Raw genomic sequence first — 17,506 nt, forward strand, 5'->3', positions numbered from 1 at the left:
GTGTATGATCTGCAGTAAGCTTCGACGGTAGCCGTGATGCTTTCTACCTCTTGGGACCCTCTTCACTTGATCTTTGCGCCTAAATTTCTGATCTCATGCACTGTGATACTTCAGGCCTCGGGTGCCGGAAACGCAATCAATCGTCAACCAACTGTTGACAACGCGACGGCATATTTGCATCATGCCAAGTGTCTGTCAATGATATATATTTTCCCGTCTGTCAACCAAGAACGAAGATTTTCATTCTCCAACTTCCATCCCATCGAGTAACGTATGTATCAGAATGGCATTTTCCGCTTTGACCTCAGCCTTCTTCCGTTCAAAAAACCATGGACAGTCTAATGACTCGCATTTGATAGGCTCCGAGGGAACTGACTTTGTACAGGATGCACATATCTGGTAGCCAGTCTTCAGGCGTTCTTCGGCGATTCTAAGCCGAGACAGCAGGCCCGAGACGGTTTCTTGTGGAGTCATGCGACAGCCTTCGCAGACACCTATCAATGTTGGGTTCAGGATTTTTTCGGTTTCAATGAAAACAAAACAAACTTGGCGAACCTTGGGCAGTATAAGTGCCACATATGATGCACTGATTGCTCCTAAAATGTTCCCCAATGTTGGGCAAGATTGTCTTATTGGTGAATGTTCTCGGTGAGTTAGGTACGGTGTCAACTTCATCAGCACGAGTTTTCTTTGGCATTTCGTCGTACCATGCCCTAACATCTGCACCAACGAGGTTAAATATACGTTCTAGAGGAGGTATCAGGACTCTTGTAATGTAGTACGCTCCGTCGAGATTCCTGATGTCTGATCAGCAATCACTGTGTTTCATAGACGAGCGAACATACCGAGTATCGAGAGCCTTTTCAGGACTGACAGCACGATCGACCAATCGAGCGTTTGGTTCGCCTCGTATAATAACATAGGGTATACGGTCGCCGTACTGCGGCTCATCATTTGAGTCTTCGACCATCCTTTGAGCACCGACCGCTACACCAGGTTGTGGCGGCGCTTTATCACTGCATCAAGCGATTATCAGTGGTGGCGAAAACCTACGATACAAATGTCAAGACGTTTACCTGTAGGCGCCCATCTTGACTTCTCGTGCAAAGATGAAATCTTGAATGGAGATTTTGTTTTCCAATATCTTTGACCATGATCTACAACAATACTCCTTCACCTCACTAAGGTCCTGGGAGCGGAAGAGAATCCTATGAAAAGATGAGGATAAATCACGGCCTGAAAACGAGAAGTGCAGACTTGAGCGCTGTCTCTGTCATCTTCCGCTGGGCGGGAACCCCGTCTCGGCGAACTGTCTCGATGCCTTTTGCATCGAAAGCAGGTTCAGTATCATCTGTGGTTTCGTATTTGAAGCCCACGTATCGTTTCTTGGCCATTAAAACGCATGGGAGATAGACCTGAACACTGGAAATCAATGGAGACCAAAATTGAACTTCAACATGAATGCCAACTTTTTCGAACTTGAGCTTTATTGGGGCTGGGTTCATTGCTGTTATAGTCTCCGCTATATCATGTCCAATCCTGAATGCCTGATCTTTGGTCTTGCCACTCAGGTAAATGAAGAGAGAGTCTGTATCACCGTACACCACACGAGCTCCCCACCTACTGGTTGACTCGATGTACGTGATAGCCTGAGAAAATAGAATGAGAGAACACCAATTGGAAAGAGATCGAGTACATGCCTTCTCAAGTGTCTCTCTACCTGTTTGCACAATGCTGTCTGCTATTTCGACTGCAGGCATCCTTCCAGAGTATGTCGCACTGGTGTATCCATAAGTGACGTTTGATATGTATTTAAGGCCCAACTGTCGAGCGTCTAATATCTTCTTGAGGGCCTGATTAACGGATGAATTAGGACCACGACGCATTAGCCAAAAGCCACGTACTTTGTTACCCTTGACTCCTTTCATAGCTTGTTTGACCATGACTCGTGTCTCCAGTAGCTCAGATAGCATGCGGCTGAGCAGGCCTCTACGCACTTGTGACTTAACGTACATCATTCCATTAGGTGCGACTGGGACGAAGAATTTTGTGAGGTGGTTCAGTAGTGGTCATGATTCGCAAAAAAAAACGTACCTGTGATATAATCCTGGAGAGCATTGAGCAGCCCGGGGGGATGAGTGAGCTCTGTCACACCAAACTTGTTCTGGCCCTTGAAAGGCACGACACGCCCAAGGCAAGTAGAGTAGCAATAGTTGTAGGCAATCATGACTGAAGGATAGAGAGACTGAAAGTCTAACACAATAAGAGGGCTGTTGTAAAATGCCGAGAGGGGCTCCATAATGAGAGGCATGCATTCGGCAGCATTCTGTTTTCCAACCTGTTTGAGAAAATAATCATCAGCAATAGTGGCGTCGTGTGAGGTCAGAGTACTAACGTCTTGTTTACTCGGGGATAACAGGACAAAACTCTCGGGCTTGGCAATTCGAAACATGAAAGATTCGACTTTGAACTGAGATCCGCGACTGATCACAGAAAAGAAGTCGACCCCGAAAACACGGGCGAATTCACTGCACGTTGATTGATATCAAGAAAGATACATTCAACGTCCTATTTGACTTACGCTGTCTTGGTTATTGTTTCAGCTTCGTCAAGCATGTCTAGGACCATCGATGAACGCTGTGCAAAGTAGCGTAACAATGCCGCAGTATGTGTGGAAGTACCACTGTTGTACCACTCTGTGAGAGTGATCGAACTGTATTTTGGAACCCTGATAATCACAGACCGACATGAGTCTGGTCTCTTATTAAGATAAATGAAGTATCCTACCGCCGTCTAAGTAGATGGAATACAGCGTTCTCGAAGGTGTATATGTTCAAGCTCTGCTCGGCACGCATTATTCGCCAGACATTTAGAACGTGTCGGCCCGCAACGCGGAATGTCGAAGTTGTCCGCAGACCCCATTGCTCGTTTCCTGTACCAAAAGTACGGCTCGGAGCCCGGGATATCTGCTCGGCAAGGTCGAATCCTGAAAAGGACGTTGAGATGAATACTAGCATCTGCGAGGATTCTCATGAAGCAACGAACCGAAATGCCGAGCTCGTGCATTGATGTACCCCCAAGAAGCGGCCTGTATCTCCCAACCGGTGATGATGTCTGGGTCCAAGTCCAGAACGGTGTCGATGACTTTGTTGATGAGGTCCAATTCAGTCGATACAAGCTCTAGGGAAAAATCGCGCAACTTTCGAGGATCAAGCTGTGCGCATTGAATAGCAATGATACCTTTTCTGCAAGCAGAAGTTCTATCAGGGTGCGAGCCGTCGTCAGAATTTTCATATGCATAGAAAGCAATGGCAATCTCATCAGTATCAGCATTCGGAAGAAGATTTTCCCGCGACGGTGCTATATGGATCACTGTCATGAGCAGAACAGAAGGATGATCTCAAAGGCGTACCGAAAATCTCGAGGGAAAGGATTGTCATGCTTTGCTTTTCTCTCCCAGTGGTGATTAATTGGTGATCTGTAGGCGACGTCTTCAAACCGAATGGGTTGAGTTGTGTCGGACCCTCAATCTTCATATGATCATTACTCGAAATTCTCGAACTGTTGAAAATTTCTTACCTGCGAATTTAGCTTAGACCTCACATCATGATCGACTTTTCCCTGGGTCTTTATCCATCTACTCACCTCCCTGACACTTGGAGGTGAGTGTCCATATTCCCAACCTCCAAATTCCATATCAGTTAGAACCCACGGTGAAACCCGATTGATATCCTCTTTCATCCGAGCATCGGAATCAAGACTCCACTCCTTTAAGAATTTCAATCCACTGCCACCATGCAGATGATAGACCAAGCCTGCGTACTCCCGAGGCCTGTCTTTAGCATCAATCATTTTGGAGTAATATGGATTGCGGTATATCTTGCTTGGGATGCCGTGGTCATTGACGGTCGAGAACAGCTGAACTAATGGCGGTGGAGCACGAATGTAGATGTAAGTGTTTGCCGCCTTGATCAAGAACGACGAAGGTTGTGATGATTGATTGTGAAGCCTACAACGAGTCCTCTTCAGTGAAGGAGACGCTTGTCGGGAGGATGAGTCGAAGTGAACGATCCGGTGTCTGATAGCAAAATTTTCGACGGCGAGAGGTTTCGCATCATCGATATCAAGGGCAAAAATTGGAAGCTCTCCAGAATGCCGCTCCGTATTATTGACATCGTGATGGTCCCAATCATGAGGCGACGTTGAACGAGACTCTGTGGAATGAACCCTTGGTGTCGTGTTTGAGATCGCGAAGCCTATGCCTTCGTTAATACGAGATGGTTCAAATCTCCATGAAGGACGTGAATTGAGATATTTCCAAAACAGGGAAATGCACGAACAAAGGTCGCTTCATTGTCTCAAGAGAAGGTTGAAACTCATCCTGTTCTTCAAAATTCCTGCATAGGACCACAGATTAAGTAAGTGAGACTCACGATTTGAGCGGAAGACGTACGTGGTTGGCAATGCAGGAGATGTGTGGGAGACCGACAGCCCACGTCTAATGGGGAGTTTTGAGTACATGTAGAGTTGAGATTTTATCACAAAGGATGTACTTTGTAGGCGTTATTGATAGAGCATCAGAAGCGATTGCTCGAGAGCTTGAACCATGTCAGGCGTTGGTCAATTGGCGGTCTCGTTATATGAGTCTACTCCTGTCTACTCACCCCGCTAATTTTGAAAATGCTTCTCTAAAAGGGTTTGAATTTTTTGTAGCACTGTTCAATGGCGTTATGTGCGATGATGATGACCTAAATAAAGGCGCGTGCGAAAACAGCGCACTGAGTGAGAGATTCACGATTAGCTGGCATGCATGCACTTACTTTTTTGTGTCCCTACTTTCCTTATCACGGATTGGTGTCGTCGGGAAGGATACAGCATGGTCATCAAGGTCGAAGGGTACACCATCGTCCGGTAGATTTTGATCCATGTCACTGGTGGATACAATCCTGTCGCCATCGATGAGCTTCGTCCACTCTGCTTCTTCATGTTCAACCAAGATCGAAAGTTCTTGGCTGCGTAAAATAGTCTCGTCTACGTCTATCTCGGCCGTTCCATCCTGAGATTCTGCTCTGCGGCTTCGTGTTGCAGCCACTGAGGCTTCGTAAGGGTTATATTCTTCGAGCAAAATTTGGCCTTCTGTTTGTTCTGGTCGCCACGTCTTATAGCCGTCCTCCCACAAAGCCTCCACGCTCTCGAATGTCGTCATGGTCCACCTCTCCCAGCTCACCTCCTTCGGTTGCGCATCTTGATGTCTCTCCCGTTCAATCCTCATCCTAATCTCGTCCCACCACCTTGCTTCTGCCACCCACTCTCCGCCTGCTGTCCTGGATTTCTCACTTGGATCAACAGGGATGTCAGGCGACGGTGAAAGTCCCGCGGCGATTCTACGTTGACGTTCATCCTCCCATAGCTCTCGCATGCTAAGAACTAATGGCTCCGATGGTAGATGAGGCCCAGGTATCGTCAGCTTGTGGTGCAGATTTCGCGCCCCCAGTAGATGGCGATTGAGAATTTGGCCAGGCACCACGTCGACTTCAAGTGACATCCGGGACTGTCGGAAACATGGGGATGACTTGAACTTACTCTGAAGATCCAGCCCTGGGTCTTCTTGCTCATCTGCACCACGCTGCCAAACTTCCCCTAAGTCAATCCAGCCGCAGCCGTAAAGACTGAAATCACAAAGAAACTGCAGGATATAACTCAAGTGGCTTTCAAACACGCGAAAACGAGTTCCCATGACGATTCCAGATCGTAGGATAGTCGCCGAACGATTGACAAACGCCGGATCCGAGATATAGACCTTCAGGAAAGGCGAATATGACGAATGAAAGCCATAAAAGTGGACCCCCTTGACAAGAATAATGGCACGGACAAATTGAGAGTTGGGAGAATGTGGATCCCGTTTCAAGGATATAGCAATGGCATGATTTAGGGAGCGCGTCAACTTGGCAATGTAGTGGCTTACTGGAAAGGGTGTTTATAATCACTCCGTATGATCCTCAAAAAGGCCAAACACTCACTATGATTTGGATCGAGTTGTCCAAGGTAATCCACAAAAAAATAAGGATACACTTGATGAACATGCAGACATGTTTTAAGGCCTAAAGACGAGGCGCCATAAATACGAATAATAGGAGCTCTTGAGGATTTGGTGCAATCAAGGATGTTTGAGCGAGCCATGGTGTGGTCTATCTGGGCAATTTGAACCCGTAAGACAGGGTTTTTGTTTATCATGTTGGAAACATGGCAGGTTTCTGTAGCTGACGCAAGGCTGAGAAGGTACTGATAAGTGTTGTGCAAGGCCAAAATTGCCTTTTGCGGATGACGCTCTCCGTCTTGTTAGCTCCGGGATGCTTCCGGGCCACCGGGTCACCTTCCTGGATTCCAAGTCACGCCTTGCCCAGCGACTTCATGGGTTCCATATGTTCTAAGCAGTCTGCCTATTCTGAAGGTCACACTGTACTGAATTCCAGTCATTCAGCACAACTATCTCAGTCAGGAGTTCCTTCTATTCAGTCTTCTGATCCTCGCACTGCTGCCGCTAACGCAGCAGAGAAGAGGCTGAAAGCAGTAGGCCCAAGGCTATCATCCTGTGTGCAAAATGTTTGACGTCTCGTCGATTCTCTACGACAGGCGCAAGAGAGGGGGACTCACCAGTCGAATCCCAATCGAGGACGGCTTGCTGCTCAGGTAGAGCTCAGTAAAGCAGCTGCAGCAAACAGGGCGCCGGAAGCTCAAGAAGGGGATCGACTCGTGGTAAGAGCATTTTCTCAACGTTTAGGGGCACTTGAAATATCTGACAAGCCGGATAATAGTGGGATTGATCCCATGTACCTCTTTCCAACCTGTCCTGTGTTTTGCAATGATCCTATGGTTCTCGTTACCTTCTTCAGCAAGGATTTCGGATCTCCTTGGGCCGACCTCAGCTGCATTCTCAGCGACAATGAAAAGCATTGAGATTAGGGGTCCCCAGTCATAAGGCAACGTTGGGACGTTGATCAGCGGTAGACCAAGAGGAGTCAGGACTCCTATGACTTCCTTTCCCACCCACACACCGTAACACACAGATGCCAATACAGTCATTTCAAGGGCGCAGCGATCGTCGTCCCCTGGATGTTAATTTCTTCCGAAGTGTCCGACCGGTACATGCTTGATTCCGAAACACCAATATCTAGCCGTCATGTAGCATTCGGCTGCAGGGCAAGGAAGTTTTCAAGATATATTACATGCCGCATAGTTCCTGCCGCGCTGCGCGTGCGCATGACCATAATTGACCAGGCAATGGGAAACATGCCATCACGAATGATTCGCGTACGAATGGACAGTGCTAGTGAGGAGTCGGACGCACAGCTGAGAGTTCACACCCCTGCAGTTGACGACGATCCATAGAGTTTGGGACGGTTCGAGATGATTAGACTAAGGCCTTATACACAGAACGACCGTCTTACGTATAAGGTGTTATATGAAGATCAGCCATATATAGAGACCAGTCTGGACTGCCAATGTAAGAGAGGAGTTGAGAAGAGCATACTGACAGGCGGGTACCTCTTTCAGAAAAACGATCTATGACCGACCACTGACCGACCCTACTCGAACCGATTCGAACTAACATATAGAGGCGCTTGAGCTACACCTCGTCAGTACCATTTCTGTGATAACTGATCGGTGCTGGAACCGGTCGAGACGCCTAGTGCGCAGTCTCTCAAAGGCAGCAGCATTGGCGATTCTCCTTCAACCTTCGAAATGGTCTTCGGACAAATGCGATATCCGTACAACAGATAGACATCACGTGCAGGTATTCCGATCAGTTTCCAGTCCCTAGTACAGCTCCTTCCTCGCCGTCTTTCACTGTTTCGACATGGATGGAGAGATTACTTTGGAAGCGACAGCCATATCCCGATAATCATGTCCCAGTGACATTCCTGTCATCGTTGAGGAGGAATCGTAAGTAAGCATGGTCGTAAGAAGAGTATTCAGGCTAACCACGTATACAGCTAGCTTCAAGCCGTATACCTACTGGCCATTAGTGTTCAGCGCCTGTGCTATTGCACAACATCTTTCGGCCATCTTTATTTTTCTTGCCATCTTCGTACGCCTTCTAGGCCAAACTTTTGACCCCAGACTTCTGGTCGTATTATCACTGGCGATGTTCGTAACGGGCTGTGTGGTCTGGGAGTTGCTCGACTACTCGTGGGGCGAAAACAATCAAGGAGCAACTGACCGTCGTACGTGCTTCTTTGGATTATCATCATCGTCACTGACGTACCGAAGAACAGGAGCGAAGACGTTGAAGGCTGCTATTCTCGTCTTCCTTGCCCTGATGGCTCTTTCTCCCATTCTTCGAACGTTGACTGCATCCACATCTTCGGACTCGATTTGGGCACTATCTGCATGCCTCTTCTTGTTGAATGCTGCGCTCGCTGACTATAGATCAGTCAGATTGAGTGGGCAAGTCCGTGAAGAGTAAGATATAACTTCATCGTTACGTGTTCTCTCTGACTTTTATGAGGGCAGACTGACGTCCATCTTGTCGATGAATGCCGCGGTGTCTGCGGCGGTCGTATTGGCATCGCGATTGCGAGACGATCTATCTGTCTTTGCTCTAACTCTATTCTCGGTGCAGTTGTTCGCCCTATTCCCGATTTTGCGTCATAGTCTCCAGGTGAGATCTTCAAAGTTTCCTCGTGACGTACGACTGAACCCTGCGCCACGAAGGCCGCTCCCTCAATTGTACAAGTGGGACTGACCGTAGCCCTATCATTACTATCGTTGGGTCTGATGGTGACCCTGTCCACAACTACGACATCGATAGCTCTGGGTATATTGATCTCCACGACTTTCGGTGCACCTGCGGCACTTGTGTGGGCGCAAAGGTACAAAAAGTATATCTTTATCTAGAATGTTTTCCCGCTTTCGATCGCTAATTATTGCTCTGTCCTTCGCTTCAGCGAACTCAGAGGGCCATGGGACGTAGCAACTCCTGAGATTAACTGAACGACGTAGCTGGGGTAGGGGAGTAGCACACAACAGTACATAGTTGCACTCGATTGGGCCTCATCGGGGCCGATAAGCCGCGGCCCGCTCTGCCGGGCTGCCTGCCAGGGATCGAGAGGACAAATACGGAATGCTGAAAGAACAAAATGCTTCCGCTTCTGCTCAAGTTGGTCGCATGATCAAAAATATTCCAATGGAAAACCTCAGAACCCTTGGCAAAGTAGTGCCGTGTTTTGATCCGTACATCTGGATGGAACGTGCTGGAGCGCCCGGTGCTGCGTGCTGCGGTAGCGAATCGACTCCACGGGGCTGCTAACCGCCGCTTCTTCTGTGGATTTTTCAACAGATCGTGAAAGACGAACGGCATGGACTTCGCTGCAATCGCGTGGTTTCCACGAGTTGGAGCATCAATGGTTCTGGCGGGATTACCGTGAACTTGAAGCGACGGACTTAAGGCGTACGGAGTAGTCAGATTATTGACTTCCAAATCATGAATGATCGATCGGCAGGCACAGTGGCGAGAGACAATAGCGGATGCATATCTACGCATATCAGGTTTTCAAACTTCCCCATCTCCAAACTTAACGATTTGTTCCCCGAAGACAAACATAATTATACAAAATGAATACTCCAACAGATATAAGGCATTCAACATAAAAATGAGTCTAGCTACAGAGAGCGTAATAGATAGCAATGCGTCGTGAACAGTCAATGTTGCCAATATCTCCAAACTTTACAGTCATACAGTCCTCCATAGCGATGTTTCGGGTTATCAAGCATATAGCCCGTGTACAATGTGGTCAATTGCGCATATCGTCGTCGTCGTCGTCGTCATGCAGTCGAGGCCTTTTGGATCCAGTGCTCACGCCCATCCCGATACCTCTCGCCTCCAATGCCTCAATTGCCACCTTCGCTGCCCCATCTGCACCCTTTTTCGTCCTCGCGCGAGTTCTTCGAAGGGCACCAAAGGCCTGAGCTTTGATGACCGCAAGGGTACCAGACATCGGTGGTGTCCCAGGTGAAGGCGACCGTGACAAGCGTGAGGCACCTCTCCGAGACCGAATTCGTAAGTATGGTGCATTCTCGCCCTCGCTACTGCCTCTATCTCCACCATGGACGTCTTGACCCGAGAATTGGGGAAGAGCAGGGAATATAGGCCGATCGGCTCCAGAATTCGCCCGACGCGCACCCAATCTGTAACGGACGGCGTCGCTCCCAGTGGTGCCTGCAAGGGAAATATCTGCGATGCCGCCGTGCAAGGTGACTTCAGCAGTAGGTTGGCCAGTGATTGGATGCCTGCGATAATCGAATTCGGCACGGTCTTGAGGGACAGAGCCATCAGGGAATTGAAATTGAAATGGAGAGGTGAGAGAGGCAGATGAAGATGAAGGTGGCGTAGAGTTCGACGGTGACATCGAGCGACTGGTGGAGAACATGTAGGCGCTGTCCATGGTCGACGCTGAAACTTTCTGCTCATCAATTACAGGGTATCGGGAGGCATAAGACATGTCGGTCGCAGATGTGATATGGGGTGATTCGACATAATGAGGAGAATGCGACGAATTGCTCTCTGCGCGACCCGATTCGCCGCCCGACGAGGTAGTCTGGGTGACTGGTTGTGGCCACGCGCCATCGCGAGTGGCGCTCTGAACAGCGTAAGGGTGATAAGAGTACTTGGATGATTGGTGGTGAGACAGAGTATGCGGACGAGAGTCGTTTACGACATGGTCAGTTTCGGCAGTGGCATAGGCGACCGAGGGGGAGCGGGTGGGATATTCTCCAGTGGAGCCGGAGTATGGAGCATTGGATACTGTTGAGGATGAATCGCCGTTAGTGTAATGTAGGCTGTCTTCGTATGGTCCGAGTCCGTTGCCGATATGGGAGTTGACGGTGGTTGAATGGGGATGCATGGGACCGAAACAGGCGGGCATGGGGGGAAACTCGTCTGGCTGAGACTCGGGGCCCTTCCTGGTTTGCCACAAGGCCCTCCAGTATTTTTCACGCTCTCTACCGGCGTGCTTGAGCTGTGAGTTTTCCTGGCGGAGCTCGGTGGCCTCCGCGCGCGCCTCTCGACATGAATCTTGCAGTTGTAGAACTACGGCTTCCAAATTGGTGACTTGACACAACGGGAGTTCAGTAGGAAGACAAGAAGTCAGCATAGGACCAAACTAACCTGTTTCCTCGAGTGTTGCAATATAGTTAGCACGTCTGGCTCGAAAGGCGGCTTGGGCGTCAGCATTCTTTTTTTTGCGGAGGGCAGCGTCTGATAGGCGAGCAGCGTTATCGTCCTTGGAGGGTGAGTGGACGGGTTGGGTGGGAGGGGCCATTGGAGAGAGGGGAGAGCAAACGGGCACGAAAGGAATATAGCCAATATTTAAAATCGTATGAAGAATTCTTCGACCAGGGCACGAGGAGACTCGGAAGGTTATTACCCGGCTTTCGGCTCCTCTGTCACGTCACTCCAGATGCAAGGGGAAAAAAATCCATAACACCGCTGTGCTTGTCGAGCACCGCGTTTGGCATCTGGAGCGTCTTCGTTCTCGCGTTGTTTGTGGTACCCATCAGCTCGCTGTCCGGTGCCCTTACCGGCGAATAACACTCGGTCATTTGCGGCTAATGCGTCGTCACATCTGGCAAACCCTTTTGGAGCCGTGACCGCTAAGCATCGGATATCGCCGGTGTTGGTCACACCTTCAACTATTTAATTTTAGCATGCCTCGAATTTGTGGGGAGGGTTTCTCAAGAAGACTGATGCATGATGGCCGCTCGGCAAACGGCCCGCTTGCTACTCGGACTCCTCCCCAGACTCCTCCCCTTCTAGATCCAGCGTCTCCAGCACGCCCCTGCTATCTAACACGCAAGCGACTCTTCTCCCTGCTCTGCCATTCACTGCGAGAGAAACATCGCCCTCTCTACCAACTGACAGTACGCGTGATTGTTTGATCGGCATGAACACCGGCTGAAGCTGGGAATATGAGGGAAACGTTGTCAGCACGGCGTTCGGCAATTTAATATCAAAATACTTAGATAATCAATTTGTTGCCTACCTGGCCGTCCTTCCAGCGCTGGAATGTGTCCAACATCAGCCCTTCGCGGGAAGGCTGATTTACGTATTCCTGCGCTTGCACCTCTTGGAACTCAACATCGGAGTATGCCACGATAGCAATATATGTTGGTCCTAGTGTTTTTGATCGAAATGAGGACCTATCATACGGAACTTGTGCGGCGTCACTCACCGCTTACGCCCTGAGCTCGATAAACAATGACAAGGCTTTCGTCGTCGAAGAAGTCGGCATCCAAGAGATCAAAATCAACTATGCCGTGACTGTCTTCTCGAAGCCGGCATTCAAGGATGGCCACACCCAAATCATTGAGACAAGGCGCCTCGTGGCCGTAGCGCAATCGGGTGAGGCATACTATTGAGGGAATGGTTAACTCATGGCGTAATTGGCAAACCCATGACTTACAGCAGGTCCGGTACTCGGCGGAAGGTACATAAATGGCGAGATGTTGGACAACGCGACTTGGCTGCCAAAGAATCCGGCTTTCAGACTTGTGTGACCGACATAATCATATCAAATCACTTACCGCTTCTTCATCGACAACAGTTCGCTCCCAAATTGAGTATCTGTCATCGGAAGGAAAGCTCGAGGGTCCAGAGGATGGGCGAGTCTCGTGCGAAACTTCCGCTGAGCGCGCAGTTGCGCTGGCCGCGCGGAGGAAGATGGCTCCACAACGTTTTGCTAAGTCCTGAACTAGAAGATGAAGGTTTCTATCAACGTGACGATGGTCATCTTGTGCAACCGCCTGCAAGGTGAATTTCATTTGAATCTGACTGCTCGGAATAAGCAAGGTAGAGATATACATGTTGCAAGGATGTTTGTGTGGGATCCTTCAGTGCATTTCGAGCACGTTTCATCGCTGCCGATAAATCAGGGGGTTCGTCGGAGACACCGAGATCGTGTGACTGGAAATGGGCGACACCATGTTTAAAGAACTTGTCGACTTGACTATTGATCAATCCAGACATCAGATAGCTATCGACCTCCAATACATCGTGTCGTGGCTGTGGCACAGTATGACCGTCTGATGTATTGCTTGCGATTGCGATTTCTATAAATCGTTTATAAGCGAAAAATTGGAAAAGTATCATGACTACAACCGACCATATCGTAACCACTTCATGAATTCTCGGAAATGGGATAACTCTCGTCGAGCGGTCGCCGAAAGCCAACTGGCAGCGGTTATGGCTTGATTGGTCATTTTCAAACACTGCTCGATGTCTTCGGTCTGTAACTCACACAAGCCATACAATTGAGGGCTGGTGCAAATGAGCATTGAGGATATCATGAGGCCACGAGACTCACAGCTGTGACCATCCTAAAACTTCTTCTAGCATAAGATAGACGCGTTGAAAAGCAAGTACTATACGCTGTTGCGAAAAATCACGTATTTTGATCAAGGCTTCGATTACTGTGCTTTCCCATTTCTGGAGCCCCTGTTATACCGTCATCTAACAATATCTTTTGAAGAACATGAAGGGCTTACCCTTTCACTCATTTGCTCGCCACTGCCTATAAAATCAGAAACAGCATCTGACGGACGACCTGTTATGAGAAAATGGACTAGATCCAGAATCGATTGTGATACTCTGTCTACCGATGAATGAGCCAATGTCTCAGAAAAAAAGGAACCCATCATACTTCCTCCAGATGGATCTGGCTGTAAGGCGCCCAAGCTGTGTATCCACCTTTCTCCGAGCTCTCGAGCCCCAGGCTGTGTGGTAGTCCCAAACCATATGGTATGCATGTCATCCATGACACGTATGGTGTACCAGAGAAGCTCCCGAGTAGTTGTTGAGATCCTTGCTAGATCTCGTGGGATCCTCTTTTTTAGTAATGGAAAGCAGACTGAAGTTGGGAGTAGCGGGGTGATGGAGGACTTGCCGTTCTCCACTCGCTGATGTGCCACAAGCGTTGACGTTCGGGAGCCCTTGTGAAGAGATGACGTAGTCGATTGGGGGAGAATTGAGACAGCACCAAGTGGATAGCTTCCATCCAAGAAGCAATGGAGACAACCTATGTTATCTGCCACCGCTAGGATACTGTTTTCATCAATGTTGTTACTTTCGTCAAATTCCTCGCTCCCATGTTCCGTAGCATGGGGTGGAGGCTGAATAGAAGCAGTCAGAGGATCGAAGGGAAGTGTTGGCCACGATGCAATGGCTTCCGGCATATCTGACCGCGAAATATTCGTGTGGCTGTCCGAAAATGCAAAGAGGCCGTTGACCCTGTAGATACTGTTAGCGATAATTCATGAGGTCTATCCGGTATTATCACAAACGGTAACGGCTGTGTGTCATCCTTAACTGAGTCAAGAAGAGGAAGGATCCTGAGTATCGAGTGGGCGGACCCTGTCTTTCGTGATGGATTATGCGAGCAATGTTTTCTTTTGCAAAAGAAGAACATACAATATTATCTCCTCTCTTAAATATATCTGGTATAGACCCGACAGTCGTGTCCTTTTCTTCCACGAACCACCATACACCTGTCAGACGAGTCTTCTCCGGTAGCGGATGAAGGATGGGTACATCCCGATCTTTGCGACCGTCCTGGATCGAATGCAGTGTGATACGAGGAGGATCATGCAGTACGACAATGGTTTGACCTACGAGAGCTCTGTGTACAATGGGCCAATGTACGAAAATCGACTATACTCACCATTAGGGCTCCATGCCAGATCGACGATCTCCTCATTGTGGCTCCCGTCTGTATATATATCTATTTCCCATTTCTTCGAGCCCTGCATCTTCCACAAGCTCAGTCTATCCTTACCGCCTAGACGTGAGACGACTAGAACCAAATCCTTATCTGGACAGCACGATGCTGGTAGGAGGCGTGAAAAAGGTGGCATTTGAAGCACTGCCAGAGATGCGAAAGCGTTTGCTCCCATGACGGCTCAAGCGGTCAAGATGAAAGAATATAACGATCGTTTGCATTCACAGTTGCAGCGAGATGACACATTGTGTTTGTTCTCACCAAACAATCGCCTCTCGCTCAATTCCACAGTTTACTTCTGCGCAAGGTCGCTCAAGATCCCCTACGTATACATATGCAACCGCTCCACTCCTGCAAAGCGTGCCTTGGCATCAGAGTCATTTATTGCGATGCCATCTTTATCCTACTTTATCGCGAACACTCCACCACCTCGGTTATCGAAGGTAGGACCATACGAAGCACGACCGCATTCTGTGATTCCACAGAATTGACTGGCCGTTAAAATGCTTAATTCGTGTTTCGTGAGCATGTTACCTAGCCTTCTCTCATATGCATATCTTGCTACAATAGGCCCGGTGAAGTTGTCGTAATAACCCTCAATGATCTTGCTGGTCTTCACATGTAACGGGTCATTGAAGGCAAAATTGATCCGCCTCAGGCCAATTACCGCTGCTGAGAATACGCAGGCCAGCTACTTCAGGCAATAGGTCAATGGAGATGATAGAAAAGGAGAACACGGACATACTAATTTTCTGAGGAGTCCTATCAACGCCAAGGAAGAGGAGACTAGTATGACATTGGGCTAAATTCAACACTCGGGATGAGTACTCATGACCGCTTGTGTTTCAGATGCGTTGGATCTCTTTCAAGATATCGTCTCCCTTCGATATGACCTTACTGTTCATTGTCACATGCACAGTATCGTGGTCACTGTAGCTGTTGTTGGAAGTCAGACACAATCCCGGGTGGCCTCCATCCCGAGCCAAGGAATCATTCTCGACGGTTAAGCTACATCGATTTGTACAAGCCGTATGTAATTGGCATGATGAACAATTCACTTACTGAGTTAGTCTCCGTTGTAAGACGAGAATCGTATAATTGTTCTCGCAGCAAAGACTTAATAGATATCTCCGAGATCGGGAAAGCAAAGCACGTCTGAGGACGACTGAACTGACATTACTCATGCTGTCTCCCACTACTCAACAATATTGACATGCTGTTTGTCAAATAGACCTCGAGACTCTTGATCGTGTCTTGTGAGACTCCGTGCTCGGAGCCTACCAGAGAGGTCTAAACATAAGAGCGAGCGCTGCGATTGGTGTAAGCTCTGAAGCGTGACATACATGCATAAGGAGCATTGAGATACCATGGATAACAGGAGGGTAAAGAAAGCTATACATGAAGGGAGATGGGGAAACACGATCACCGGTAGCGACGAAGGCTGAGAGTGTTGTGCTTTTTCCAGGTAGCCACACGAGGCGTGTGGTTGTACCGGTGTCCTTTGCCAAGACCACGGTTCTGTAGATCTTGTTAATTTGATATAGTAAAGAAGCGAATGAATGCAACATACTTGCTTGCCGATGCTCGTAAGGCCACGGGCCTCGCGGCGTTTGTGGACAGGTGCGGTGATCCAGTTGATTTTAGGATCGCGGCGAATCTGGATAGCCATGAATAGACGTATGAGAAAAGACGGGACAACACTCACAGCCTTGTGGTTAGGATCAACGAGGATGACCTCGTAGTACTTGTAAACACCGTCCTGGTTGATCCAGTACGAGTTCAAAACCCGCAAGTTAGCACAACGCTTGCCAACACGCTCCTCGGCGGTACTCCTCAGACCACGCTGGAATTTCAGGTGGTTCACACCCTGGTGAACGGGCTTGCCGTAGGTAGCACCTATAGCGCGGGTAAATCGTCAAGGCAGCAGGAGATGGTTCAGCAAAACTCACCCTTGGGAACATGCTTTTTGCGGTTACCCCTGCGAACGCGTACACGATAGATCACGTAGCCCTGCTTGGCTTTGTAGCCCAGCCGGCGGGCCTTGTCCGGACGAGAGGGGCGAGAAGCACGGTGAATGACGTTGAGTTGGCGGTACTCCCAGCAGCTGTTTATACTGGTTATTTGGCCGTCTCTTTCGTTGAGAGAGACACTCACCGAACACGGAGGAGGAAACGGAGAACATCCGACTGCTTCTTCTTGTACAACTCGCCGATGTACTTATATGCTCCCATCTGTGCACATAAGAGGTGTCAGCGCCATCCAACGACACCAGTCCCCATCCATCGCATCCACTTCGTTTTTTTAGCGTCTGACGGCGATTGGGCATTCGTACGGCTCCACAGAGCATGCAGCACGATTCAGTAAAGATACTCACTTTGTGGACGTCTTGAGGGTCTTGAACTTTCAGCGGGTGATGTGTGTATACGATCTCTCACCTCCAAGTTCGGTATTTGCCGGTTTGTCCAGCATTGCCTAATTCGTACAGTCTCAATTACTTCGACTTGACAATCACCATCCTTCTGGAGTCCTCCATAACTAAAGCAGTGCATGAACACAAAGTTTATTTTTATGTGCTTTGGTTAATCATGCTTTTCATCGCGCAAATCTCCGTCTGGTCCAAAAAGCAAGTTGCGAGGACATTATTGTGACTCTTTTGCGAGATCACAATAGTCGGTCGTACTCAGCACTCATCGATACATTAATTGTGCGTAGGGCATATATAGGGGTCTCTGGAT

The 17,506-nt window shown here is 48.7% G+C and overlaps 6 protein-coding genes across 6 annotated transcripts; 2 read left to right on the forward strand and 4 right to left on the reverse strand.

Moving 5' to 3' along the window:
- Positions 1-240: 240 nt before the first annotated feature.
- HETIRDRAFT_121653 (uncharacterized protein) lies at positions 241-6,180 on the reverse strand (the record flags this gene model as incomplete). Its single annotated transcript, XM_009542862.1, has 17 exons — positions 241-430; positions 588-797; positions 846-1,016; positions 1,077-1,208; positions 1,258-1,415; positions 1,470-1,649; positions 1,701-1,853; positions 1,905-2,032; positions 2,095-2,338; positions 2,396-2,528; positions 2,582-2,728; positions 2,788-2,986; positions 3,046-3,360; positions 3,413-3,530; positions 3,580-4,009; positions 4,821-5,964; positions 6,021-6,180. 17 exons carry the CDS (start codon positions 6,178-6,180, stop codon positions 241-243), a joined length of 4,212 nt encoding a protein of 1,403 aa, XP_009541157.1.
- Positions 6,181-6,411: 231 nt separating this feature from the next.
- On the forward strand, positions 6,412-6,957 carry HETIRDRAFT_40661 (uncharacterized protein; the record flags this gene model as incomplete). The annotated part of the gene is made up of 2 exons (XM_009542017.1): positions 6,412-6,570; positions 6,634-6,957. The coding sequence occupies 2 exons, from the start codon at positions 6,412-6,414 to the stop codon at positions 6,955-6,957; spliced, it is 483 nt and encodes a 160-aa protein (XP_009540312.1).
- Positions 6,958-7,761: 804 nt separating this feature from the next.
- Positions 7,762-9,315, forward strand: HETIRDRAFT_406947 (uncharacterized protein). Its single transcript, XM_009542863.1, has 6 exons — positions 7,762-7,944; positions 7,995-8,225; positions 8,277-8,463; positions 8,515-8,662; positions 8,716-8,882; positions 8,949-9,315. The coding sequence occupies exons 1-6, from the start codon at positions 7,863-7,865 to the stop codon at positions 8,992-8,994; spliced, it is 861 nt and encodes a 286-aa protein (XP_009541158.1). The 5' UTR covers positions 7,762-7,862; the 3' UTR covers positions 8,995-9,315.
- A 503-nt stretch (positions 9,316-9,818) lies between these two features.
- On the reverse strand, positions 9,819-14,473 carry HETIRDRAFT_378035 (uncharacterized protein; the record flags this gene model as incomplete). The annotated part of the gene is made up of 14 exons (XM_009542864.1): positions 14,465-14,473; positions 14,338-14,411; positions 13,698-14,284; positions 13,543-13,649; positions 13,362-13,492; positions 13,161-13,315; positions 12,860-13,107; positions 12,583-12,801; positions 12,462-12,522; positions 12,231-12,410; positions 12,042-12,172; positions 11,834-11,959; positions 11,168-11,282; positions 9,819-11,110 (listed from the first exon to the last, which is right to left on the reverse strand). Coding segments are annotated over exons 3-14 (3,297 nt in total), but the record flags the coding sequence as incomplete, so codon positions are not given.
- Positions 14,474-15,616: 1,143 nt separating this feature from the next.
- Positions 15,617-15,955, reverse strand: HETIRDRAFT_166771 (uncharacterized protein; the record flags this gene model as incomplete). Its single annotated transcript, XM_009542865.1, has 2 exons — positions 15,617-15,779; positions 15,834-15,955. 2 exons carry the CDS (start codon positions 15,953-15,955, stop codon positions 15,617-15,619), a joined length of 285 nt encoding a protein of 94 aa, XP_009541160.1.
- Positions 15,956-16,193: 238 nt separating this feature from the next.
- Positions 16,194-17,216, reverse strand: HETIRDRAFT_469094 (uncharacterized protein; the record flags this gene model as incomplete). The annotated part of the gene is made up of 6 exons (XM_009542866.1): positions 17,146-17,216; positions 16,926-17,002; positions 16,721-16,875; positions 16,477-16,667; positions 16,342-16,428; positions 16,194-16,289 (listed from the first exon to the last, which is right to left on the reverse strand). Exons 2-6 carry the CDS (start codon positions 17,000-17,002, stop codon positions 16,194-16,196), a joined length of 606 nt encoding a protein of 201 aa, XP_009541161.1. The 5' UTR covers positions 17,146-17,216.
- Between the last annotated feature and the right edge of the window lie 290 nt (positions 17,217-17,506).

The sequence above is a fragment of the Heterobasidion irregulare genome (assembly GCF_000320585.1).
Source record: "Heterobasidion irregulare TC 32-1 unplaced genomic scaffold scaffold_01, whole genome shotgun sequence".
NCBI lineage: Eukaryota > Fungi > Basidiomycota > Agaricomycetes > Russulales > Bondarzewiaceae > Heterobasidion > Heterobasidion irregulare.